This window comes from Conger conger, chromosome 14 (genome assembly GCF_963514075.1).
Source record: "Conger conger chromosome 14, fConCon1.1, whole genome shotgun sequence".
Taxonomy (NCBI): Eukaryota; Metazoa; Chordata; class Actinopteri; order Anguilliformes; family Congridae; genus Conger; species Conger conger.
In genome coordinates, this window is record NC_083773.1 from 6,028,728 (window position 1) to 6,056,135 (window position 27,408).

The 27,408-nt window shown below is 43.5% G+C and overlaps 3 protein-coding genes across 4 annotated transcripts in view; 2 read left to right on the plus strand and 1 right to left on the minus strand.

Annotated features, from left to right (window-relative positions):
• The first annotated feature begins 3,086 nt into the window (after positions 1 to 3,086).
• tshba (thyroid stimulating hormone subunit beta a) lies at positions 3,087 to 5,739 on the plus strand. The gene is made up of 3 exons (XM_061220683.1): positions 3,087 to 3,177; positions 3,581 to 3,770; positions 5,464 to 5,739. Exons 2-3 carry the CDS (start codon positions 3,609 to 3,611, stop codon positions 5,737 to 5,739), a joined length of 438 nt encoding a protein of 145 aa, XP_061076667.1. The 5' UTR covers positions 3,087 to 3,177; positions 3,581 to 3,608.
• Positions 5,740 to 8,897: 3,158 nt separating this feature from the next.
• On the plus strand, positions 8,898 to 22,046 carry LOC133109703 (mitochondrial glutamate carrier 1-like). 2 transcript variants are annotated; one of them, XM_061219198.1, is made up of 10 exons: positions 8,898 to 9,026; positions 9,862 to 9,947; positions 10,095 to 10,220; positions 14,426 to 14,481; positions 15,965 to 16,055; positions 17,180 to 17,298; positions 17,923 to 18,112; positions 18,623 to 18,777; positions 19,282 to 19,357; positions 20,003 to 22,046. In XM_061219198.1, the coding sequence occupies exons 2-10, from the start codon at positions 9,928 to 9,930 to the stop codon at positions 20,169 to 20,171; spliced, it is 1,002 nt and encodes a 333-aa protein (XP_061075182.1). In that variant the 5' UTR covers positions 8,898 to 9,026; positions 9,862 to 9,927; the 3' UTR covers positions 20,172 to 22,046. The 2 variants fall into 2 exon arrangements, with proteins under 2 accessions (XP_061075182.1, XP_061075183.1); XM_061219199.1 differs by lacking the exons at positions 8,898 to 9,026; positions 9,862 to 9,947 and having other exon boundaries at positions 10,139 to 10,220; positions 14,629 to 16,055.
• A 2,797-nt stretch (positions 22,047 to 24,843) lies between these two features.
• Positions 24,844 to 27,408, minus strand: part of LOC133110157 (CD9 antigen-like) — a 24,053-nt gene continuing 21,488 nt past the window's right edge. The window contains exons 6-8 of the mRNA XM_061220054.1: positions 26,857 to 26,916; positions 26,515 to 26,598; positions 24,844 to 25,414 (exon numbers count right to left, since the gene is read on the minus strand). Coding sequence (XP_061076038.1) covers positions 25,349 to 25,414; positions 26,515 to 26,598; positions 26,857 to 26,916 — 210 coding nt within the window. The 3' untranslated portion in view covers positions 24,844 to 25,348. The remainder of the gene's footprint in view (positions 25,415 to 26,514; positions 26,599 to 26,856; positions 26,917 to 27,408) is intronic.

Genomic DNA, 27,408 nt, shown 5'->3' on the forward strand with positions numbered 1-27,408 from the left:
TTATCTGCACTGATACTGCACACAGATCTCTATTAATGAACAAGCCAAAACGCATACTTCGACATTACCTCTAAAAAAGCTGTTCATGTTGGCTTTATGATTTAGACTGAAAGAAAAATAAAGAGGTGAACAGGGTGAAAAGCCGTCTCCATACCCATGGTTTGGGGGTTTCTCCCTTCTGATTCTGACTGAGCCCACTGCTGCCAACTCTTCGAAGGTCCCAGAAAGCAGGTGGATGTGCCCCAGTCACACACAGACAGAACTGCGTTTTACCTGGGGGCTTGGGTCGACTATGAAGACTCTCTAGTTAATCATCCTCCACAGAAGAGGGAGGAGAGACAGGTAACAGGTGAGTGAGTAAAACATCTTCAAACTGCGTGAAGGAAGGACTCCTTATCAGGCCACAACACCATAAAGCCTCATAAAGCAATCCTAGCCCTGACATAAACACAAACCAGGGGCGTCTGGCTTGTTTACTGATTTAAACTCGTAATAAAGCAATATCAACAAGCAAGTTTCGATTTTTTTATAGAGAGGAATAACCACTGAGTGTAAGTGAAACATATCGCCCTGCATCTGAGAAACAGATACAGATTCCCTTTTTTATGACTCATTGGTTGATGGCAGTTACATTCCGCTTGTGTTTCCTGTTTAACCGCAGATAAAAGTCGCAAAAGTCCCACTGAAGGATGACAACAAGCCTTCAGAGAACAATGCAGACTGGACAAACGCGAGAGGTCAGGAGGTCACCGGCAGACAGTCTGTTCATTGCTTGTGTCTAAGCGTGGGCTAGCATGGATGATTTATTTAAGTTACCTGTCCAGGTAAATTCCTTAATGAATGTCACGTCTACCCTACACTTATCGTTTCATCAAAACTTTGTCTAATTGTTATATGAAAAGCATTACTTCTAGTCTGTGTGCAAAACAGCTGTGGTTAGCATCTGAGGTTAACACCACAGGAGATGCCACCAGTGCCATGATTGTAATCAGCCATTTCATTGTGGTATTCATTTGAATTTAATCACAGTTATTAGCAGACCAAGGCTGTGACCTTGGCTGACACTTTGCTTGATTCTTTGTTGGTCCTCGTAGTTGAAACATAAAGAGTGATCTAATGGGAAATGACCCTGGGCATTCCTCTGGAGCATGCCAGAACAGACCTGTCTGCGGTCGGGAATCATTAACCTCCAGTGAAAACACACAGAAGGCATCAATTCCAAATATATGTGGCCTAAATCCATGCTGCTTATTTTACCTCTACCTACTGTAGTTTTTACTGCATGGTTTGCCATTAACCATGGCAAAAGTGGGTCACACAGGATGAATCCCAAAGTGTCATCTCAGCTAACAATTTTAGGATCTCAGAATGTTTTCTGAAGGGAGTTTTGGTTACCAGGACGTTCCGTTTCTCAGATTTTCCAGGGGGTTCTTCTTAGAACGATTCGATGCGGTTCGAATACGACCGTCCGACATTTGTTGCATGTCTTCCCCTCTCTCTCGCTCCCATTCTTCCTGTCTCTCTATACTATATACTGTCCAATAAAGCTGAAAAAGGCCTAAAAAATATCTTTAAAAACATTCTTACATCACATGTTTCTAGAACATTTTTTTTAATGTTACAGTAGAACCTTTTTTGAACCTATAGATAACATTACTGAATGAAGTCCTCTGAAATGTGAACGCAATCGATACAGTTCAGAAGGAACAGGATTCAGGGCTGTGAGTTTATCAGACGCCGCCCCATCCTTTCCTGAAGGGAAAGTCAGAAAGGCCAGTGGCAGCACGGACAGGGCCGAATGAATTAACAGTTCCAAAGATTCATGAGCAATTTCCATCAGCACTTCATCCATATGTTACTTTCCAAAGCAGAGCTCTTTATCTGGTCAGTTCATCTAGTTCACTCCTCTACGTGGATTACCAAAAGCACTGCTCGTACTTACTTTCCAACAGACAATCATGTTTATTATATAATTTCGGTTATAGTGGCTGGTAAATATGACTTACTGGTCACAGTACACCCGGATTACCTAAGAACTGTGTCAATCATACATTTTAAAACCATACCTTATTTTACAGTGCTGTCATACATTAAGTTTTGGCATTAGCAAGATGCATTTTAAGATACATTTTAATAGAGCGTGTTCTTATTTAAATAGTTCAATTGTGTGTTCTCGTGTTCCTTTGTAGCACTTCAATGTATAGAGCCAAAACCAGACATCATTAGTTCAGACCTCAGACCTGGTAACCTGTTAATTACTCAGTAAAAAAAAAAGGTTTTCCAGTCAAAGCCACATACAGTTTGCGTCACCCTTACTAAAGCTACATCTCCCTTCAGCACGTAGGCGTTATATTGAGGACATATGACTCATTTTGACTCCGTATCAAAGGGGATAGGAAATGTTGGCCCCCATAAACTAAATATAAAAAATTATTGAAACTTGTTCCATATTAAAACTAGGTAGAGCAAAGGCATGCCACATACTGGATTGGGAGAAACACGGGTCTTTCATAAACCTTTGTACCCTAAATATTGTGCTCGAATGTAGGGAAACGGGAATGAGGTTGATTAGCAGATATAAAATGTGAATTAGCTCAGCAGATGCCCTGATCCCACAGGTTTCCCGTGATACGTTTATCATTTACCTTATGCCGGGGAAAATTCCAAAGAAGGTTAGGTGTGTCAGGAGGTGTGTCCTACCTTGGAATATGTGTGTTTATGTGCTTGCGTGTGCACGCATTATGCACTTATACGAATATTTTTCTTTTTTTTTAATCTTACTTATCCTCCTAACACCTGACAAGTATTTTAATTTGTCTGACATAATATAAGAGTCTTGGGATGACAGGTTGCATTGAAAATATTTTTCTATTTTTTCCATTCATTACGTTATTTTTATTGAACACATCGTGCAGGTTTCAGCAGAATGGAATATATGGTTGTTGAGAATAAAACCAGGGACTTCCGCCCCCTGAAGGTGACAGAACTTAACGGCAGGGATTAATGTGGTTATTGCAACACCGCAGGGCAAGCCAGCAGGTGGTAGCAGAGAGCAGATCTGGTCCTCTGGCTATGATGGAGGATGAGAGACACTGCATTAGACGCGGTATATAAGAGAGAGTCTCCGGGGTCTTCAGGCACGACTTGCTGGAGCTTCTACAGTGTGCAGAAACCCGGGTGAGTATGGCCCTGTTTCATACACCACACTGGGGGTTTGGGCAGTGCTCTTCCTGTCACTGTTTCACTGTGGACCCAGGCTGATGGCCGCACTTTTGATGGACACAGTTATTCTTCTGATTTTGTTCTCGCATTTATGTTTTGCAAGTAAACATTTAAATATTTGCCTCAACTCAAACATAAAAAAAATAGAACTGGATTTTGAATCATAAATTAATTTGGATCTCCAGATGACTTTTACAAGTTTTAAACATTCACCATTTTATTCTTATTTTATGTAATGATCTAACGGTTAAAACAATACAAACCTCACAGGAATAGTTGTATGTTACTCTAATTCTACCAAAGATGTTAAAGCAAAGAAATTATTGGAAGATTTTGTATTTATTTTGTTTTTGCACAGCGAACAGACCAGGCATCCACCAGCGAAGATGAGTGTGGTGTTGTTGACCGGTGGCCTCCTCTGCCTGTTCGTAGGACAGGCTCTGTCCATCTGTAGTCCTGTGGACTACACCCTCCATGTGGAGAAACCAGAGTGCGACTTCTGTGTTGCCGTGAATACCACCATCTGCATGGGCTTCTGCGTTACACGGGTGAGAGCTTCCAGCCAGCTAGCCGCTAGGCTACACGCACCTTAGCCGCTAGGCTACATGCACCTTAGCCACTAGGCTCTATGCCAGCTTTATTATTTGACTGACAAAACAGCATGTCCCAGCACATCATGGGAAGCACATAAGAATTATAACAAAAACACAGAAATATAACAGTAACACAACGCATTCCGCTCTCCTTCAAATTCCAGTATTATGAACGGCTCATTTCATTTCTATGTGTCACACCCTGCTGAGTGGGTTCTCTGTCTTTCTTTACCTTTTACTGCGGTACACTGACCAAGTTACAGTACATGCCAGTGATCATTACATCATACCCAAAAGGTTATCACACAAGACAATACACTATTTAGAAGATTTCTGTGTGTTCTGTGTCATTTAAAGTGGGGGGCGACATGGCTCAGGCAGTAAGAGCAGTCATTTGGCAGTCGGAGGGTTGCCGGTTCGATCCCCTGCCCGGGCTGTGTCGAAGTGTCCCTGAGCAAGACACCTAACCCCCAAATGCTCCTGACGAGCTGGTCGGTGCCTTGCATGGCAGCCAATCGCCGTCGGTGTGTGAGTGTGTGTATGAATGGGTGAATGGAGAAGCATCAATTGTACAGCGCTTTGGATAAAGGCGCTATATAAATTACCATTTAAAGTTATCCAGGGAACTTTGAACGGGATGTTTTCTGATCTACATTTCTTCCTGTGATGTTGGTTTAATAGGTGTGTAAAGTCACAATAAAAACATAAAAACACTTGTAGAATATTCACAGTGGTTCAGTATATATTTTTATCTAAATTACATGCCAATTTGGTGTAATCAGTGCTGTAGGACTGTTGTGACAGTAATCCTATACACTAAGTGACCGCTTTATTGGATAGACCTGTACACCAGTTTGTTAATGCTAATATTTAATCAGCCAACTAAATGCATAAAAGCATAAGTGGTCAAGACATTCAGACGTTTTTTTTAAATGTCAGAATAGGGAAGAAATGTGATCTAAGTGACTTTCACTGTGAAATGATTGTTGGTACCAGACAGGGTGGTTTGAGTATCTCAGAAATTGCTCTGATCTGCTGGGATTTTCACGCACAACAGTCACTAGAGTTTGCAGAGAAAGGTGCAGAAAACTGAAAACATCCAGTGAGCAGCAGTTCTACGGACAAAACATGTTAATGAGAGAGGTCAGAGAAGAACGGCCAGACTGGCCAAAGCTGAGAGGAAGGTGAGAGTAACGCGAATAACCACACAATACAACAGTGGTATGCAGAAGAGCATCTCTGAACAGAGAATGTGTCAAACCACTAAGTGGATAGGCTACAGCAGCGGAAGACCAATAAGTCTAAAAAAAAGTAATAAATACCTAATAAAGTACTCACTGAGTGTATATTAGAGTGAACAGTGTCAAGCACAAAATGGCTGCTAACTGTTTGGCAGGGGCACTTCCATACCAGCTGTATGAATAGATGTGCCAGCAGTGTAACATAGTGCAATGCAATGTAGCATAGTGTAGTGTAATGTAACGTAATGTTGTGTAATGTAGGCTAATACAATGTAAAATAGTGTAGTGTAATGCAGGCTCACGTAATGTGTTGTAATGTAGTGCCGTGTAGTGCAGGCTACTGCAATATATTGCAACGGAATGTCGTGTAACGTAGCATAATGTAATGTCAGGATTTCCGCTGACAGGTCCCCAACATCAGGCTGGCGATGCGGCGGTTGGTGGAGCAGAAGGGGTGTATGTACGATGCGGTGGAGTACCGCACGGCCAGGCTGCCCGGCTGCCCCCCGCACGTGGACCCCCAGTTCTCGTACCCTGTGGCCCTCCGGTGCATCTGCAGGGAGTGCGATTCGGCCCGGGACGAGTGCACGCACAGAGCCAGCGCTAACGGGGACAGCTGCTCCAAGCCCCTGCGCCACATCCACGCCTACCCAGGCCAGAGCCACTACCTCCAGCCGCTCTGAGCCAGGCGAGCCTGGGGACGACCGCAGGGCCTACTGCTGCCGCTGCTTACTCTTCGCCTCCTCTGGCCAGTCAGCCGCCTGTGATCGTCCTGCTAGCTGGTAGCTAAATATCACTACGCGCAAAGAGAATGATGTGCATACGCTCTCATAACAAGTCTCTGTAGAGGAGCCCTTTTTAGTTATTTATTGAAGCCTGTTATCGTAGCCGTAAAGTGTGAACGCTCTCAGATCGAACCACGTAGTCTGACAAAGAACCCTTGAAGTAAATAGGGTTCTTCTGTGGAATCGCAGGGTTCCTTTTGTGATTCCATGGAGGGGTATGGATATGGTTTTTATTAATGCCAATCAAATGTCTATTTGGATACAATGCATGTTATAGATTTATTTAAATATAATTTTGTCCATCCTTCCCTAGCCTGAATTATTAGTTTCCCACTCTCCCTGTCATTTTATATCGCATGTGGACACCACGGTGTTTGTGTGTGTATTGCATAACGGTCTGAATCAGCATAAATACAGAGATCAACTGTGCCTGGCTTTGACTCACTTGCTTGTTGTGACTCGATAGCATCACACAGTTCAGCCGCACACTCGTGCTTAAATGACCAGAGCAGACAGCTGTTGTGTAACGCAGACTGAGCACAGTTCAAACAGACCGGAATGTCACCTGACCGGTCTTTCTGTTCTGAAACACTCTTTCTTCAGAAATAGCTGCCTTTGTTTCTGCTTTTTTAAAATATTCCTATTCACTGGAAGAAAGACAGCTTCCCTTTTTTTTTCTTTTGTTTCTTTTTATTTGTGTGCTAACTGTAGTAAGCCAGTACTGTACCAGTTTTATATTTCTTTTTCCTGCTATTTACTTTACATTTTTTATACAAATCTTACAGCTGGCTAGAATGCACAAGAGCCAATTCCCTCCGGAGCAATGTGAGGTCAAGGGCTGTGCTCAAGGCTTTCCGCACTGACCTTATATGAGCGACATCCATAGTGGCTACACTGGGCCCAGTCAGGCACCTTAGCCGCTAGGCTACACGCACCTTAGCCGCTAGGCTACACGCACCTTAGCTGCTAGGCTACATGCACCTTAGCCACTAGGCTACAGGCCAACTTTAGTATTTGACTGACAAAACAGCATGTCCCAGCACATCCTGAGAAGCACATAAGAATTATAACAAAACACAGAAATATAACACAACGCATTCCGCTCTCATTCAAGATCCAGTATTATGGAATCTGCAGCAATACAGGAAATCACATGGTATCTTTACATTACATTACATTACATTACGTGGCATTTAGCAGACGCTCTTATCCAGAGCGACGTACAACAAAGTGCAAATCAAACACAAGAACAAGTGCAAAAGTGGACCTAAGAGGACAGTACAGTTCCGAGTCCTAGTGTAAACATACAGAAATTCAGAACCCTTGAAGAGTACAATCAACTTTCAAACTAGCATACCACAGTTGGCAGCTAGAATACAACAATACAACAGCCAATAAAAACAACAATACCTATACAAGTAACGATATCTATACATAAGTGCCATTACGGTCTAAGGCTAATCACGGTGATTGTGAGTTGGGGAGGGAAAGGTGTAGCCTGAAGAGATGGGTCTTCAGTCTGCGCTTGAAGGAGGTCAGAGACTCTGCCGTTCTGACATCCACCGGGAGGTCATTCCACCACCGAGGGACCAGGACAGACAGCAGTCGTGAGCTGCCCCTCACTGGGACATAAAAGAGGATTTTTACAAAAGAAAGACCACACTGGAGTAAAGACTGTCTTACAAAGTCTGAACTTGCCTCCAGGCCATTCATTTCAATTCACAAATAAAATTTTATTTAATTTTTTTTTGCCGTCCAGGGCACTTTGTATTATGTCAAAATTAAAATACTTTTTTCGGCTGGGTGATTTCAAAGGCATAGGACACCCAAATGGATTTACATTAACACCTTAAATCACTCAGAATTCGATTGATTTATGGGCTTCTGCTACCTTCTGAGCGCTCAATTATTCAACACTGTGAATATTGCCTGGTTTAGCGTAGTATACATGTAGTTACATCCCACAATTTGGGTTAAATAATCACCATTGGAAAATTACTTTACACAACCCAGTGGATAATGTACGAACTTGCCTCGGGGATTCTTGCCTAAGGGCAGAGCAGGGTTCTCATAACCCATATTTGTAAGCCATGAACCCCGGAAGAATGTGCGGTTCCTGTTTGAACACGTCCCAAGGAATACAGTACAACACAAATGATGCAAGAGGACGACTGCGGTGTAAGCTGGGGACTCGGCAAATGACTGCAGTTAAGCAGTCCGATATTATTACTAGTGTTATTACAGTTCCAAATGAATTACTTGTTCGGCCTATGTCGTGAAATTAGTCCATATCACATTTGACTTTCACAGTCCACTGTTATTTTTTTACCTCTTACTGGCCGTATCCAACACAGAATATATACTGTGATTACTACTTAATGTGCCCAGTACAATTTTGCAGTAGCTAGGGAGTACTGGCGTCTACTAGTTCCTGGATGACTTTGCTTACACGAGGATGAAGCAGGGGCGTCATATGGTGAGAAAGCAGGCTACGGCGAATTAACATATTTCGCACTCAAAAGAAAATGGCACTTGCGAGAGACAGAAAAAAAGGAAGAACAAAAAAGACATTTGCCAGACTATTTGAATGAAACGGAGTCATCTCTGTACATATCGTTTGCTGAAATGCAATTGTCAGTATCAAATTTTTTCCAACATTGCTAAATCGGCGACAACAAATGCAGGCCATTCTTGCTATGGCAAACTTCGCATAGTAATACACTTAACACGCACGCAAACGCTTTCATGCGCCCACTAAGCTCTACGCATGCCCCAAAACCGCTGCCGTTTTAGTGTGAAGAGACAAAGCCCTCTGTTTGGAAACTATTTTTAAATAAAACAACGAAATGATTCAAAGCGCAGACGCACAGATTATAATAAACGTTTCTTTCTAACCTCCATGTCTCATATTACCAAGTAACGGTGAAATCTGACACCGTGGGTCTAGTAACCATTCATTCACACGGTATAAAAGTATCAACTCATTGGCTAAAGAGACGTCAGTAAGTAAAATACGGCCACATGATTGGATATACATGGGTCTGTATTAAATGTGGCCCCACCTTCCGAAATATAGGCTAATGAACGGAATTTTCCAGTAAAGCGTTGAGGTTGAAGACTGGTTGGTGTTATCTGCGTCGACTGTCTAGTTCGTTATATTGTATTTATTAATTCCTGATTCTCAGGTAAGTTTGATAAGGATTAGTGTTTAGTGTTAGGAAGGATTGATAGTTAGGCTATGTATTCGTGTCTAATGAAAGATGGCAGTCAGTTGTTTTTTTTTTTTGCTAGACTGACTATGCTACGTAGCTACGGCCTGAATTTCCACAAATGACATGTGTATCTGCTAGTTATAATGTAGCACGCTAGTTCCTGTGATTATCGATATCGATAATTATCATTGTTTACAAGATAGTGTGTCACGGTTATAATTCCCTCTTAATTCTTGAAGTTACCTAAATTTAATCATTTTATGCGTGTGATGCTGATAGTGAGCATCGGATCGTGGAATAAGTGACTTATTTTATTCATATAGCTTTGTATAGCCCATGTTTTTATGACACATGTTATTTGATAGCTACGAAACCTGCCAAATTCATATTGCTAAACTTAATATAATTTTACTGAAGTGCGTCGGCCCAGGTGTGCATAAACGATGTGCCATAGATTGACATCAAGGAATAACGTCATCGATGTTTTTGAATTTAAGAACAAAGGTAGGCCTAACGTTTTTCGAAGAACTGACGTGTGGTGCAGAAAAAACGGAAACGCGCATTGGGTTTTTATGCACCTTTTTTTACTCGACTTGGCTCGTTGTATTTCTTGCATGCTCGTGAAAATTTCTGAATTCCCTATAGGCATTGCTGAAAGTATAGAGGTGCCAAACCGTTATATCAGGCACACAAGGTTGTGTTGTAGAGTGCTTTAGCAGCCGGCCTGTCGAAAAACGGTCGTCGAGACTGGCAGACAGTAGACGGCTGTGCTACAGAATCTAACTAACCCTGCCGTTCTTATCCACAGCGACCCCGCCTACCAGAACAAATTCTCGTCTGTTCTACTAATCTGTCACTCCTCCATAAAGTAATCATGTCCCAGCAGAAAATCAGGTACGTATTCTTCTAGTCTATCGCCTCGCATGACGTTCTTCTTTAGCCTTTTATCATTTGTACTGGAATTTATCGTAACTTGTGTCTAAAGTGAAGGTCGTTTTGTGACGTGGAACCAAAATGGTTATGTTTAATTCTTTTTTCCAGTCTTCCTGCTAAGCTCATTAATGGAGGCATTGCTGGGATTGTGGGTGTCACTTGCGTGTTCCCCATTGATCTGGCCAAAACCAGGCTGCAGAACCAGAGACAAGGTCAGCAGGCCTACAAGAGCATGTGAGTGTTCAACGTCACTGTGCCTCTCCGCTGTTAAATCTGCCCCAACCGTCCCCAACTATCAATTTAGCCTTAACCTAATCCTGAACCTTTTGTGTGAAAGCAAGGCTTGCTCTGGGAAATGCACGTTAGTACTGCTTTGAATTACTTTGCAGTGGTGCAGACAAGGACAATGACTGGCTTCTGCGGAGACATCCCATAATATTGGAGCCTTCAGCGTGTCTCTTGTTTCAGGGTCTGGCATGAAGATATAGCCACGTAGTGCTTTGTGCTTCACATGAGCTTGAAGCAATGCTTTGTCCTTTGGCTGTCCATGGGCTTGCCAAGAGGATATTTAACCTCTGCATAGCAAAAGTTTGCACAGCTGTAGTTTGCATAGAACACCTACAGTACATACAGAATCAGTCGGCAAACATTTACCTGCTCGGTGTGTGACGAAATATCACTAGTATACTACTGTATACTAGGTTTGCTAGCATGCTTGCTACCTTGATACACTGCAAACTCTTTGATGAGCTGGCTATATGTGGTTTGTTTAATAAAATCAATATTGTTTGCAAAGTTGTTAATCACTATGTTCTCTTATCTACCTGGCTGATTTGCTATCTAAAAAACCAAGCTAACTTGCTTATGTAGCTTTCTAGCTAATATTTCTGCACTGATTACAGATCTTGAGTTATCTGGGTGAAGATTTTGTGCTGACTTTCTATCAATGGGGTCCTCCTCACCCTATTGTTTTGTGATTGGGTGAGTTGGTGGACAAGGTAGAGGAACGGTTACTGGCACTAACCCACTAACTTCTAAGCTAGGTAGTGGCTGGCCTTGATTGAGAAACAGTCGCTTTCAGCACACGCAGTGCGTGACGGAAGTCTCATGTGAGACTGGAGAACTGCCTCTCCGCCCCCCCTTGTGTGAGTAATATGTTTGGAATGCATTGGGGGGGGGGGGTTACTGCCGTGCACACATTCCGGTTCCAAGGGTAAATCCCCTTGAACTCCTCTGTTCCTGGAAACAGACTTGCTCATGGATAAAATATGGATTAAGCAGTCTTCCACTTTGACACTAAGTCGAGCCTCCAAAATTGCAACAAGCGCACACTACGCTTTGTGTGAGAACATTGCGCATTACGTTTAGCCCAAATCACGACAAGGACACTCTGTCTGCATTTTGGCTATGTGCGTGTTGTGACTGTTCAAAAATAGCCGGCGCTGCCGTTGTGTTGGTGACTCACGGGTTTGGACAAAGACGGGAAGAGTTATCCATCCGGGAAACGCCCCCTAACGTGGCACATTACATTACGTGTCATTTGGCTGACACTTTTATACAAAGCAACTTGCGGTTGATTAGACTAAGCAGGAGACAATCCTCCCCTGGAACAATGCAGGGTTAAGGGCCTTGCTCAGGGGCCCAATGGCTGTGTGGATCTTATTGTGGCTACACCGGGGATCGAACCACTGGTCCCAGTCCTGTACCGTACACTACAGGCCGCCCCCCCCCCCCCCTCTGACAGTTCACGTTAAAGCGACGTCAGGAATAAAACAGAATCGTATGGCTCACAAACCCTCACTCTTCTGAGTACTGCTGAGCCAAGTGCGGAGGAAAATAATCCACTCCGAGTTCAGAAGGCCTGCTGTGATGAGGCACTCTGTGTTGCAGGCAGAAATCGCTACACATCAGCGCGGTGCGTTCTCCGACACAAAGCCGCGAGCGCACCGATATCTGCACTCTACATTTTACATCAGAACTATGCGCTTGTCACTTTCTGCATTGCAACCGTGCGTACGTGCGTACAGTCGTCACGTTCCTGCGGAAATCGGCTCCTGAGCTAAACAAATGTATCACATAGCGGGGTAGAATAACTATCGAACTGCTGGCGAACAAACGTATACAAGCACTTGTGTGATTTCCTGGAAGTCGTCTCTGAAGTGTACATGGTCTCCTACCGAAGGCAGACTGATTGGTGTTTGCTTCGCTCAGGGTACAGGTTAGGTTAGGGTTGGGGTCGGTCGGTTTGGGGTCTGTATTCCATCGCTATCTAGCGACCCCTGTTGGGTGCCTGTGGACTGCTTGCGAAAGCTACAGGTGAAAGGTCCTCCTCTGACTCCACACTGTGCAGGTGGTGACGCCACGTGTTTCAGTATGCAGCGGCTTTCAAGCATAAACGTGATTACCTGGGCTCAGAGGTTTTGTCGTGGTTTATTTCCAATCAAAAAGATTTCCCAGACTTTGTGTAGAATTTCTTTAAGATTTTCAATAAAGACGATATGAGGCAGACTCTTCCAGAATATCAAAATGTATTCTTCAAATGGAGATCAAAAAGCCGTAGTGTCTCTGCAGAGTGACCCAAAATCCGTTCTGTTACAGACAGGCTTTTATACGGTTTTCAAACCGGCTTATCCCCTGCCAACAGATCTCTTTTCCTTACACCACAACGGTTTCACATTTTTTTGTAAACATAAGTCGATGCTAATTGGTTGGCACCAATTTTGCCAGTATTGTGAAATCATTGTGGTTACCGACTCTTGGAAACTCCCCACAATCGCTCCTCTTGGCAGGTACTAACAATTGTGTAAAATGTGTCATAGGTAATAAGCTAGCGGGGTGGTTAGGTGGTTAGGCGGTTCCACATGAGTTCCATAACGCTTTTATACAACTTTTACCACTTTTATCTTTCACAATTTCATGAAAGAAAGACAGGACAAACTTTAAATGAATGTATTTTTAAGGTAACTATGTTTTACATAGTTTCTTGGTTGCTAAGCAACGGTATTGCTAACGTTAGATAGCAATAACACATCCCCACTGCACTAGTTAAGCAGCTTTAGCTAGCAATAATGTATCCCCCTGCACTAGCTAAGCAATGGTATTAACCTCAGGTACTATTGCAATAATGTATCCCCACTGCAATAACGTTAGCTTAGCAATGCTATTGCAATAATGTATCCCAACTGCAATAACGTTAGCTTAGCAATGCTATTGCAATAATGTATCCCCACTGCAATAACATTAGCTTAGCAATGCTATTGCAATAATGTATCCCCACTCCACTAACGTTAGCTTAGCAATGCAATTGCAATCATGTATCCCCACGGCACTAACGTTAGCTAGCTAGCTTGCTAGTTTACGTTACACCTGACGACACTGACACACAAGTAATTTGTCTTTGTTGTAGACGTTTATCTGGGCACTGTCAGATGACGTGCAGTTAATGAAATAACTCATAGCATTGTTATGAGCCATCATTTGCTTCACCGAGGTTTGGTGGTCTTGCTGGTATTTAGATCGAGGATGTTGCCTTAGTTGTATTTTTTTTGTTGCTACCTACTCCAACACTTTAAAATCACTAATTTTGTTTTACTTTGGTAGGCTACTAGCGCCAAAATGATGACAATGTTAGGTTAGGTAGATAACGGTGATCTACAAACGCAGAGTAATATTAAAAGAGTGGCTTAATTGATAGAACAATATACCTTCACATTGTCTATATGGCTTATCACATTGTCTTGATATAAGTGCATATTACCATACAAGTTTATATAATAATATTATTTATACATTAGCTTTTCAACAGAATATTTCCAATAGTTTATATATAGCAACGTCATGTCGCGTGGGTAATTGTTTAAGAACAGCTCGGGTAAGCAGCAGTTATATGCATACTATGACTGAAATCTGGTGGCACGGATGGTGCAGTGGGTAGCACTGCCGCCTCACAGCAAGGAGGACCTGGGTTCGAATCCCCGTCGGCTGGGGCCTCTCTGTGTGGAGTTTGCATGTTCTCCCCTGTTTGTGTGGGTTTCCTCCGGGTACTCCGGTTTCCTCCTACAGTCCAAAGACATGCAGGTGGCTGATTGGAGAGTCTAAATTTCCCGTAGGTATGAGTGTGTGTGTGTGTGTGTGTGTGTGTGTGTGTGCCCTGCGATGGACTGGCGACCTGCCTTTCGCCCAGTGTATGCTGGGATAGGCTCCAGCCCCTCTGTGACCCTGTTCAGGGTAAGCGGATTAGGATAATGAATGAATGAATTAATAACTGAAATCTTTTTTTTTTTTTTTTACTTCCATCATTATGGAACACAAATTGAAAGCTCCAAGATGATATAAAAAGCTCAAAAACTATGCATGTGGGCCTTTAAAAAAAAAAAAGAAAGAAAAAAAAGAAAAGCTAGTGCATCTTAGCAACCCATCCATTTCTCCTCCTCTTTCAGGATGGACTGCCTCATCAAGACGGTGCGTTCTGAGGGGTATTTTGGAATGTACAGAGGTAAGGCAGTTCCGTTATTTCCTTGTGCAAAAGAATCGGAAAGATCTCCTAAATTATCAGTTTTAATCTGCTTTCAAATGTACATGCCTCTAGAAACTGAGAAACTGTGTCCTATGTATGATGATATATCTGATTTCACTGTCTTAGAAATGTATTTGAAGCCGCACTGTTTTTGCTGAACCGCGAGAGAACGTTGTGATGAGGCACCAAGTGCGCGATCACGTAAGAACCTTTAAACGGGTCACCTTGTATGGGTCGTTACTTGCCTACCACAGCAATGTGGGAACTGTGTAACTAGCCTGTGCACTTGGCGGGGGATGTTGTGTAGAGGTACCTGTGCCACAGTGATCAAAATATCTACATATCTAGAGGGGTGGAAATCTGGGATTGAGAGACATTTTGACATAAACAGACTAATTTAGCCACAATTTAGCTCAGGCCCTCACCTGGATATAGCCTGGGTCTGTCCTAGTCAGCTGGAAACCTTTCACTTCTCAACCAAAAACATATAGGGTTTTCACCTGAACATCTAGGTATCTAGATGTATCAAGCTAGGTGAAAACCTATACCTGGTTGGCGAGGGTTGCCCCCCGACTACGACACGCCCTTGTGTATGATGTTATGTACAGGTGCCTGTTTGTAGGTGAGGAATGCTGTTGTCTGCATCTGTGTTTTTCGTGTTACAGACCTCGGTCCCCTGGAAGGCTAGCCGATTTAAGGCGCAGCCACGCTGGAGGCAAAATCATTACATGGTTCTTACCACGCTACCACTCTATTACAATTAGGCACAACACGTTGATAACGTTTTTTTTTGTTTTTGTTTGTTTGTTTATTTGTTCGTTTTCTTCTCCGGTTTTTGCTCTTTGCCCACTCCATGGCCCCAGACCTCTGTTTCTTTCCTCTCTTGTTTGTCCACTAACACCTCTGACATAACAGTATCTTGTATTCTAATCTGTGTAACTGTGAGGTTTCGTAATGTGGTTTTTCAACTGTCTGTCTTTCTCATCCTGTTTAACCACCATAGATTCTGAGGGCAAGGGTCACACTCACTCATTTGTTCAAATGTGTCAATTCTCTCTCAATTCTCTAAAACGCCTGACTGTGTCTTTCCCATCGCTGTGCTCTTTCTAATCCTTATTTACCATGCTGACCTCCTCTTCCTCCTCCTCCTCCTGTCTTTAGGTCTTTTATTGTTATCCTTATTTTATTTTACTTGATTTGTTTTATTTATATTAACGTCTTATACGTGTGAAATCCCCCTCCATGATCATACCACTTCTGCATACCCGATCCGTTGAACTTGTCGTACAGTAGAACAAGCATACGTCTTCATCCAAAAAACATACACGTTTCATTTTTGGTTTGGTTTGATGGTGGCGGGGAATGTTTTTTATTTCTTTTTTAGTGTCATTGTAAAACTGTGCTTTTCTGACGTTTCACAATGTTCCGGCTCGTGAGTTCATTTGGAAAATTATTTTTTTAGGCGCAGCGGTTAATCTGACCCTGGTCACCCCGGAGAAGGCCATCAAACTGGCTGCCAACGACTTCTTCCGTCACCACCTCGGGAAAACCGGGTACGTGATTCCACGAGAGCAGAATTTCGTCCACCCGTCATAAACACGTCATAGACGTTATGAAGGGGTTAGGCCTGAAACATACCCTATGTTAGTACAGGAGAGCGAGTGACAATGCCAGGCTGACACACACTAAAAACGCATGACCAGGAGCCGCGGTGGCGCAACAGGCTAAGGTTGCAGTTTGCTGCAGTTGCACACCGGGGACCGGGGTTCGATTCTCGGTCCTGCCAAAAGCCAAGTTTGGCCGGCTCACGTGGGGCAGCAATAATTGGCTCACTGCTCCAGAGGTAGGGACTTAGGGCAGGGTTATTAGATCGCTGCACAATAAGCACCTCGGATGCCTCGGAATCACGGCAATGGGCACGAGACGAGACGGCTTGAAGAAGGCGTGTCGCTCTCATTCGGGCCGCCGAGGGACGGGGTACGGGCGGTACATCTAATACGACTACCTCCAATTGAATCAGACGAGGTACAATTGCCTACCAAATTGGGAGAAAAAGGGAAAAATCTGGAAAAAAAATAAAATAAAACCGCATGACCAGTTCTCCCTCTGGAGGTAAACCCCAGTCCTCAAGGGGGCGATGCAGGACAGTCGTGAAAGACTGAGTGGAAGAAAGCGCAAATAAAAGACTTTGATAGGCGTCACCTGCTATAGCGCCCCCTCACTGGAACATGTGTCACTGCAACTGGTGTATTGTTGCGTTGCGTTAAGAAATTCAAACGACACATAGAATGCATGAAATCACCTTTTTGCGTAGCTCAAAACACATGTGTTTGCGTACTTGCCTAGGGTATATTTAGAGCCGTAGTTTCAAGCTCTCTCCATCACGTGAGAGGTATTGAAGTGTACAGGCCTGTGGGGCAGCCTGTAGCATAGTGGTTAAGGTAAAGGACAGGGACATGCAAGGTCGGTGGTTCTAATCCCGGTGTAGCCACAATAAGATCCGCACAGCCGTTGGGCCCTTGAGCAAGGCCCTTAACCCTGCATTGCTCCAGGGGAGGATTGTCTCCTGCTTAGTCTAATCAACTGTTTGTCGCTCTGAATAAGAGCGTCTGCGAAATGCCATTCATGTAATGTACAGCATGTTGGGTAATCTCGTGGCGGTCGCTGTGTCCTGCAGGAAGGGACTGAATGTGTTTAAGGAGATGTTGGCGGGGTGTGGAGCTGGAATGTGCCAGGTCGTCGTCACCACCCCCATGGAGATGCTCAAGATCCAGCTGCAGGACGCGGGGAGGCTGGGTAAGAGAGCACCATCGCCCAGCATAGTGTGCCACAGTGATTATCACAGTTTCAATATAGCAGCTTGTTAGCAAGTCAGCTTTTTAAAATTACAGCTTTGAAATTCACGGTTGGATGAAACTGGACACGTAGAACACAAACGTGAAACCCTCTTAAGCGTGCGTTAGTCACAGACCCGCAGAAATCGAAATCCCTACAGGGGGAAAAAAACATGGGGATTCTGCAGAGGGATACTATGGCTCAGAAATGCTAACTCTCTTCCGGGGTTTTAGGACTGCTGTAGCACTCCATTCCACTTCCTGTTTCTGAAGGTACAATAGGTAATTTTGGAGGGTCAAGAGAGGAATAGCAGCAACAAACCCCTTCAAACTGTTTATCCCTCCCCCTTCTCTGTAAATGCTCTGACGTTGAAACGCCATTGGTTGTGGCAATTGGAATCAATTTTCAACCAACGAGCTTGAATTATTGTAGTTATACAATGTTTTGGTACAGATTGTAGGGCCGTCAACTGTATATTTTGAAACCTGATTTTTAAGGACTATAAACACAGACTATCAACACCACATTTAAACACAAAAATCTTACCTGTTGTACCTTTAATTTCCCCCCTTTTCACCCGGGCAGCCAGTCAGCCGGCGGTGGTCTCCTCTCTGAAGCTGGGCGGCGGGGCTGCGGTGCCGAGCAGGGCCTACAACGCGGGGCTGAGCTCCGTTCCCGCGGCGAGGGCGGTGTCGGCCACCCAGATCGCCCGCGAGCTGCTGCGCTCCCAGGGCGTCTCGGGCCTGTACCGAGGACTGGGGGCCACGATCATGAGGTGAGCCAGCCCACGTCCTCCACGCCGGGTCTCACACGCACGTGGGTGTGGTGCAGCGTCGCGGGCTAGAGAACTGGACCCAGAACTCCCAGCAGGGTTGTGGGTTCGATTCTCAGCAGCGGTGCAGTGCTGCTGTCGTACTCTTGAGTAAGGCACTTTACTTGAATAAGTTTAGTAAATATCCTGCTAGGGCACTATGGACACAAGATGATATTTAGTAAATATCCTGAAAGACTCTATGGACACAAGATGATATTTAGTAAATATCCAGAAAGACACTATGGATACAAGATGATATTTAGTAAGTATCCAGAAAGACACTATGGACACAAGATGATATCTAGTAAATATCCAGAAAGGCACTCTGGATACAGGATGATATCTAGTAAATATCCAGAAAGGCACTCTGGATACAATATATCCAGCTAGGCACAATAGATACAATGGACTTGGTCCCTGATGTGGTACGAGCTCTCACCTGTGCCGATGTGTACCTGTCCGATTCCCCAGAGACGTTCCGTTCTCCATCGTGTACTTCCCGCTGTTCGCCAACCTGAACCGGCTGGGCGCGGACTCCCCGAACGGCTCCGCCCCCTTCTACTGGTCCTTCCTGTCCGGCTGTGCCGCGGGATCCTTCGCCGCCGTGGTGGTCAACCCGTGTGACGGTGAGCCGCGAAAACGCCGCCAAGAAACAAAATGGCACCTTGTGTAGCTGCCGGGAACCTGCACCAGAGAGGTGGAGAGTCAAAGTCTGCCCTGGGTTTCTTACGTCCATGAACTCGTACTGCAAAAACCAGAAAATAAGTCTGTCTCAACATATATTTTAGTCTCATATTTATTTGTATTACTTTTTCAGGTCAGTCAGTCAGTCACTCAGTCCGTCACTCATTCACACTCACAAGCTAATATTTTCTATGTCTGAGGAAAAAAAAGATGTTATGTCTTATTACAAGAATAAAACTAACACTTAGTAAGACTAACACTTTTTTTGCAGCGCAGCCAGCTGATTTCACGCATGAGTTCCACCTCCTCTGGATGAATTGTGCTAATTGGCAAATCCAGGTGGTTGGAACAAAATCCTGGGGAGGAATTTTACTTTCTGAACCTGGATTTTCCCCCTCTTTGTGGAACGGCATGTTTCTGACCCTGTAATGTGTTCTTCCCCACAGTGATTAAGACCAGGCTGCAGTCTCTGAATAAGGGAGCCAGTGAGGAGAGCTACAGTGGAGTCGTAGACTGCTTCAGGTAAGGCAGGGCGGGGTAGTGTGCAGGGAACTGGGCTTGTAGCTCAGAACTTGTAGCTGGGTTGCTGCCGTTTCAGTAAGGTACATACATGAATTACTTCAGCTGATGTGTAAATGGACTGTATGTAAAAGAATGGAAGCTGTTAATCACTCAAATCTGGCTCTCAGTGACAGTTGTACGCTACGAAATAAAGGTACAAAAAGTGCCTAAAAAGTTAAAGTGCAAATGCTTGACACCCTATAGGTACATACAGTTGTACCCCTAGCCAGCAATATATAATTAATGTTTACCTTTTTTGCTTGGAAATTGTACCCAAAGAAAACATTTCAGGGTACATTTGGCAAATTTTTTCCTTGAAGAACAAAAATGTACATCCACTGTCACTTTATGTACACAGTGTGCTGCTCACAGAGAGTGAAAGCCTACAGGACGGTAGATCTCCAGGAACAGGGTTGGGCGGCCCTGCTCTAGCTGTTGAATGAGGTGTACTTTGTTAGGGTCGGAGTGAAAACCTACAGGACGGTAGATCTCCAGGACCAGAGTTTGGTATGAGTGGTGTAAAGTGTGCTGTTAGCGACATGTGGTTAGCGGCATGGTGCTAGTGCTCACCGTTTGTTTCACTCTTCCTCCTCCTCCTCTCTACAGTAAGATCCTGCGGAGGGAGGGGCCGAGGGCCTTTCTGAAGGGGGCGGGGTGTCGAGCTCTGGTCATCGCCCCGCTCTTCGGCATCGCCCAGGTCATGTACTTCGTGGGAGCGGGAGAATTCATCCTGGACAACAACCCCTTCAGAATTTACTCCCACAGCGTGGTTTAACGCCCAGGGACCCGGGCCCAAAAACCCAGGAGGCTGCTGGTTCTACTCCCAGAGGGACACCCTGGTGTATGGCACTTAGGCTGTGAATATCTACCTGTATAAATGTATAATGTGTAAAAATGTAAATGTGTATAAGAGCCTCTTCTGATGTAGTATAATGTGCACCCCATCAATCCCTAAGAATGTGGAGTTTCTACACTCAGACTCTCACTAAAACCAGCAGAGCAGCAAACAGTATCAACTGATGAGCTAAAAAGAACTCCAGCTTATGTCAGCTTGAAAATTGAGCCGGTAAATCTGGCCACAAGCTGGTCTAGCTTGGTATGAGCTGGTCAACCAACATGGCTAAGCTGGTCATAAGCTGGTCTAACTGGGTTTGAACTGGTCTACCAGCTAGTGCTGTTTCAAAACATAGTTTGAGCTGGACAAACCGTGTCAAGCTGTGTCAAACTGGGAGCTGGTCTGAACAGGTTTGAACTAGCTACCGGCCCTTTCAAAACCTAGCCTCAGTTGTTTTTTCAGCAGGACAGCCTGAGGAGATGATGTCACAGAGCGGTCGCAGGAAGTGGGGTTTAGAGTTCAGCCCTGGCCCTGGTCTCTAGATCTGAAGCATTCACGTGGACCTAACGCCCTCATCACTGCGGACCCCAAAGCAACCCTGCCTGTTTCTAGAACGTTCCTCTGAAATGTTCCCTCTGTGAGGGAAGCGACTCGATGCGGTTGCTCATCACAGTCAACGAAATGACTGAAGAGTTTCTCACCCGTCTCGCCACTTTATTGTGCTGGGTTTGTTATCCGCTGTGGGCAGGGAACATCAAAACACTGGCCATAGCTGACCGTATGATTTTAGCACTAGTGAACTGAGTGATTGGTGAAAATCAGTGAACCTTGGAATGATGCTTGAATTATTAACACTTAAAAACATTTCAGATGTATGTGTGTACATATATGTGTATTTTTTTGTTTGTTTGTTTTTTGTTCTTTTTCCAAATATATATTTGTATGTGCAAAAAAAGACCAAATGACTGCCACTTCTATGCAGTTGAGAGGTGGGACGTCCAGGGTTCAGAAAGTAAAGGTTCTGCCAGGTGTTCCTTCCACACAAGACACTGAACCTGCAGATTTCACTAATCAGTTCCACCTCCTGGCTGAATAATTGTTAATAATTGCTAATGATTAAATCCAGGTAGTTGGAACCAAATACTGGGGAGGACTTTTACTTTCTGGACCTGGATTATCCCCCTCAGATGCAGTTCCACTCAAGCCAGTCGGTCTTTTTTGGGATGATGGGAGTTTCAAGTCCTACAATTTCACCCTTGGTGTAACATGGATCAGAGTTTGAAACAGAGGGACCAAATTTGGTATGTCGGATGGGCTTCCTTCTGTGACCGAGGTCCACACAGTTCATCCCTGAAATATGCATTTCTAATCGCAAGTGTTTCCTAAACTTATTCAGGCTTCAAGCATTTCACATGCACAGACTATGAGTTGGTTTGTGTATTAGATGCCTGTAATAGCCTATACGATGCCTAAAGTATCACACTTAATAGGCTTGACTAATGTGATATGATTTAAACATTTCAATGCAATGTTCGAAGACTAAGTTTAAAAGACGGAAGTGCTTTTCTGTGTTTATTGGTACTGTTGGTGTTCCGGAAAGATCGGTGAAAGAAACTGTGATGTTTAACATTAAGAGCAGGAGTGTGAAGCTGACTGAATGGTTCCCCTGTTACATTTCACACCGGAACCGGCCAACATGCAGCTGGGTTACAGTTGAAACACTTTTTAAATGTTTTTATTTATTTAAAACTTTTTTCAAAGAGCCTTGACTGTCTTCATGAATTTATATATTGCAATAAAATATTTTCTACACCATTTTGCCCGTCGATTGATTTAAAGGCAAACAGCACTGATTCAAGAGTACAATGAAAAGTATTGTCTGTGAGAGCATAACTTTCAAACACATATTACTGGTGTAAGTACTGACAGGTGTGTACAAATGTGACTGTCAGTACTCATCACGTAACACGAGGACCTGTTGGTACTGCCAGCCTTAGGTTACTGTGAGCTGGTAATTATGTCCATACAAGAATAAAAGCATAATGTAAGTGGTATTATCAGGGTGCACACACAGCTGTGTCAACAACACTGACAGGTTCTTAAAAATCATCTTTTCATATAAAATAGAAAAATGTTTTGAGTAAAACGAGTGCTTTGTTTTATTAATAATGTATATTGAGGTAATTGTGACACTGCACTTGCAACTGCATGTCGCTCTGGATAAGAGTGTCAAATGCCAATAATGTAATGTAACAGGGCTGACATTCAGTACTGAGTTGAGCTATATTTCCCTATATGATTGTGATCATCCATGCAAATGTTTTACACAAAGCAGGGCATTGCAGTACTCTATGGGACATACACCCAGTGACCACTTTATTAGGTAGACCTGTACACCAGCTTCTTAATGCAAATATTTAAACAGCCAATTATGTGGCATAAAATCATGTAGACATGGTCAAGACGTTCAGCTGTTTTTCAGACAAAATGTCATTTCTTCTGACATTTTAACTGAAATAATTGTTGGTGCCAGACAGGGTGGTTTGAGTATCTCAAACGGCTGATCTGATCAGCAGAGAATGGTGCAAAAACATCCAGCGAGCAGCAGTTCTGTGGGCAGAAACCCATTGATTAAAGGTCAGTGGAGAAGGGCCAGACTGGTCAAAGCTGACAGGAAGGTGACAGTAATGCAAATAATCACGCACTACAACAGTGGTATGCAGAAGAGCATCTCTGAACACACAAGGCTGCAAACCTGTAAGTGGATAGGCAACAGCAGTAAGTAAATATAAGTAATAAATACCTAATAAAGTGCTCACTGAGTGTAATTTGGATATTTGAAGGAAAAAAAGGCTTCCTTTATGAAACTGGAGAAACAGGGCCGATGTTAGGCTATCTTCATTCCCCACCCCCAAACAAAAAATAATAATGATTACACAGAAAGATAAATACCGTCTTGCTTTGAACATCGTCTTAGTTTTCTCACCAGTCAGCTTGTTTTCGCCCATGTGAATTTTACACGGAATTTGAATGACGAGAAGGGGCATTCCAGAACGCTGACATTCAGTCGTGTTCTTAATAAAGACGCCGACACCGTTGACTGTCACTGAACTTTATTACGGCGAAAAGCTCATTCTATACAAACGTGTTGTTTCTTGGTTGGTTATCGTCTTAAACGGAACTGTGTGAAACTTGCAAAAAAAAAAAAAAAGGACCATTTGCTGAACTTAGCTTGGTAGATGCCCAAAAGTAAAGACAATAACCTATTGCTGTTCCTGGGTACGTAAGGACAAGCATCACTGGAAATAACATGTGTAAATAAGCATTATATGAAGTTGTACTCACACGACAGCATTCAAATGCGCTAACCGCTAACATGCTGGTCCAGCTGCCATTTTAACATCCTTCGACCGGATCTGCTGTTTCCACATTCATGACAACAGATGGCAGTATAGTTCCCAAAATGGAGGAATTCAGAAACATCTCGAGAGAGGACGAAGCGCAATGAAACAATACATAAGGAAGGTTTAATTATGCTTTAACTTCTAATGTACAATTTTTAATTAACAAAACAACAACAAACAAAAAAAAAAAAAACAGACTAGCGTGTGCCTTCATGAATATCTAGAGTTGGTGACAGTACAGAAGCCAGTACACTCCAGCAGCACCAAGCAGCACCACAGGGCATATGGTAAAAGGATGCGAAAATATTGACCAGGTTTTGCATTTTCCTGCATGGCACGAGAGAATGCCATTTTAACTTCCAAATGAAGTGCACCATTCATGTCTTCTTATTACAGTCAAAGAAGACAAGAAACAAAGAAGCAGAAGAAATCAAACAATTTGATGCTAGATCAGACCGCCTTGCTAGAAGTGGTTAAACGTGTTAACATGGTTTAAATTTGTAAACCATGTTCATTTTCTGGAGTTGGAGAAAGTTCTGCCATGCGATAAAGGACTGCCAAAGAACAGACACGTATACTAACGAGCATTAAAAAAAAACCCTTCATCTCGCATTTAAACATGGCATCATTACAGCCAACAAAACAGCACTTCCCTGTGACACTACAATAATTAAAACAATTAAAAGAGGATAACTTATGAAAAGCAAATTGGCTCATTATCCTATTCATTAACAGCAACAAATGTTGAGTGCTCGCAAACAAGCTGCCTGCATAATATTCACACCTGGACAGCACATTTTAAAATAATATAGAAGTTATAAATTCACACAATATGTACAAACCCAAAGTAAACCCTGTCAGTTCTAACTGTACATGGGACACATTAACACCAGACTACTCTTCACCTCTCTGTGAATACATGGACCTAAAAGAAGCTTTAAAACCTGGAAGAAATGTTGTTTCTGCAGTACTGCCGATCAGATCAAAGTTTTGATGCGTTTCTGTCACTTCTTCAGTGAGTATAAGTCAGGGCAGATCTTGTCCTGGTTTAATGGACTAAGAACCTGGAGGGCCGCAGTGTCTGCAGGTTTAACTCCAGTCCTGGAGGGCCGCAGTGTCTGCAGGTTTAACTCCAGTCCTGGAGGGCCGCAGTGTCTGCAGGTTTAACTCCAGTCATGGAGGGCCGCAGTGTCTGATCACAGTGTTTGTGATCTCCTTTCGATCAGTAGCCAATTTAAGCCTCGAGTACAAGTCGTGCGGATTATTTAGCTTTTGTGAAAGCCAACAGATGCTGCGGCCCTCCAGGATTGGAGTCTGAACCTACCTGTAACCTACACACATATACATATACCTGTGGGAATCTCATGGCCAATCAGAGTGGGGGTGGGCGGGGCTAGACTGGGCAGGGCAGCTGAAGGAACCTGTGCATCTCAGATTACATCATAATGGCGTGATGTCATAAAGACAGGTCATAGAACATATTTGACAGGTGTCAATGGCTTTCTTGTGCATTTTCCTTCCAAAACTGAAGCCATCTCACCTTTGTGTAAAAATAACCACCCTGGTCAGAGACTTTGTGAATTCTGGGAAATGGAGTTTCACAGTGGCATCAGCCGGCTGGAAGCCGTGACTCAGGGCAGGGGTGTGTTTAGTATAGAGGATGAGGGGGGTAGGTGAGATGAAGAGGGGGGGGGTCAGAGGGCTTCATGGTGTCTAGATGACATCTCTACTGTTCCGTATCGCGCAACAGAGCACCATGCTGAAGATCATGCCGATAACCTGTTGAGAGACAAGACACATTGTAGCATTAAACACCACTACACACAGTGTAGCATTAAACACCACTACACACAGTGTAGCATTAAACACCACTACACACATTGTAGCATTAAACACCACTACACACAGTGTAGCATTAAACACCACTACACACAGTGTAGCATTAAACACCACTACACACAGTGTAGCATTACAGATCCCTACACACAATGTAGCATTAAACACCACTACACACAGTTTGGCATTAAACACCACTACACACAGTGTAGCATTAAACACCACTACACACAGTGTAGCATTAAACACCACTACACACATTGTAGCATTACACACCACTACACACAGTGTAGCATTAAACACCACTACACACAGTGTAGCATTACAGATCCCAACACACAGTGTAGCATTAAACACCACTACACACAGTGTAGCATTAAACACCACTACACACAGTGTAGCATTAAACACCACTACACACAGTGTAGCAATGAAGATCCCTACACATAGTGTAGCATTAAACACCACTACACACAGTGTAGCATTAAACACCACTACACACAGTGTAGTATTAAACACCACTACACACAGTGTAGCATTAAACACCACTACACACAGTGTAGCAATACAGATCCCTACCCACAGTGTAGCATTACAGATCCCTACACACAGTGTAGCATGAAACACCACTACACACAGTGTAGCAATACAGATCCCTACATACAGTGTTGCATTAAACACCACTACCCACAGTGTAGCATTACAGATCCCTACACACAGTGTAGCATTAAACACCACTACACGCAGTGTGGCATTAAACACCACTACACACAATATAACAAACACCCCTACACATAGTCTTACATTAAAAACACCTGCAAATGTTATGGGCTGATTTCACAGACACAGATTAAGCTTAGTCCACCACTAAATTGAGTTTTGTCTAAGACCGGGCTTCATCTGTATCTGTGAAACCGGCCCTAAGTACATTTAACACAATGTACAATAGATTATATAAAACATTTGTAGTTGGGTACAATGTACAGTCGATGATATAAATATATCAGTCGCTTATGCCGAGATGTCATTATCCTTCAAGTTACCATTGCTCCGGCAATCCCGATCCCCACAAATCCGATGATATAGAGCTTGTTGTTGAAGAACTCCAAAATGGCCGTGCCGCAGTCCTGAGAACACACACAGGGAGAGTGGCCGATAACTTCAGCAAGCTCCAGAGAGACATACAACGAAGTGCAGATCAAACACAGGGACAAGTGTGAAGGGGACCCTCGAGGACAGTAGGGTTCCGAGTCCTAGCGTGACCGTATAGACACAATCGGAACCCTCCTCAACTTACAAAGTAGCATACCGTGGTTAGCAACTATATATAAGTCCCATTATAATCTATGGCGTGCCGTATGAAATGAAGATGAACGGGACCCTACCTTGGCTTTGGCATCCTGGCAGAAGCTAGGGTCCAAGGCGTTCCCCGAACAGCAGTTCAGCTGCATGGGGAAGAATCAAAGAGGCGGGGGTCACCCTGTTTTAGACGTTCAGCACAGACCTTACCCCCCTGCTTTTACCCACACGTTCGACCCCACCTCCCCAGTAGTACAAAACATAAACACACATTTATATACAATGTAGTGATTTCAGTTGCATGCTTACAATGAATTAATTTAATTACACGTGTTATTGAAGTACTGCAATTGTATAAGAAGAGTTTAACACATTGTCTACCTGGCAGTACAAAACATAAATATATGTTGATATATAATATAGCGTTTTCAGTTGCACACTTCAAATAAATATTTGTTGAATTACATGTTATTGGAATGCTGCTAGTTTAATAAATGTTTTACTTCAAAGTATCATATTTTAGTTCTCTCTCAGTCAAACATACAGCTGTATAAATTGATTGGATGTAAAAATACTGGGACCCGCAAGGTCGGTGGTTCGAATCCCGGTGTAGATCTGCACAGCCTTTAGGCCCTGGA

Coding starts and splice junctions, on each gene's coding strand:
- LOC133109703 (XM_061219198.1), top strand. CDS start 9,928: ATGTCCCAGCAGAAAATCAG. Junction 9,948..10,094: donor ATGTCCCAGCAGAAAATCAG/GTACGTATTCTT, acceptor TCTTTTTTCCAG/TCTTCCTGCTAAGCTCATTA. Junction 18,113..18,622: donor CTGGGGGCCACGATCATGAG/GTGAGCCAGCCC, acceptor CCGATTCCCCAG/AGACGTTCCGTTCTCCATCG.
- tshba (XM_061220683.1), top strand. CDS start 3,609: ATGAGTGTGGTGTTGTTGACCGGTGGCCTCCTCTGCCTGTTCGTAGGA. Junction 3,771..5,463: donor TGGGCTTCTGCGTTACACGG/GTGAGAGCTTCC, acceptor TTCCGCTGACAG/GTCCCCAACATCAGGCTGGC.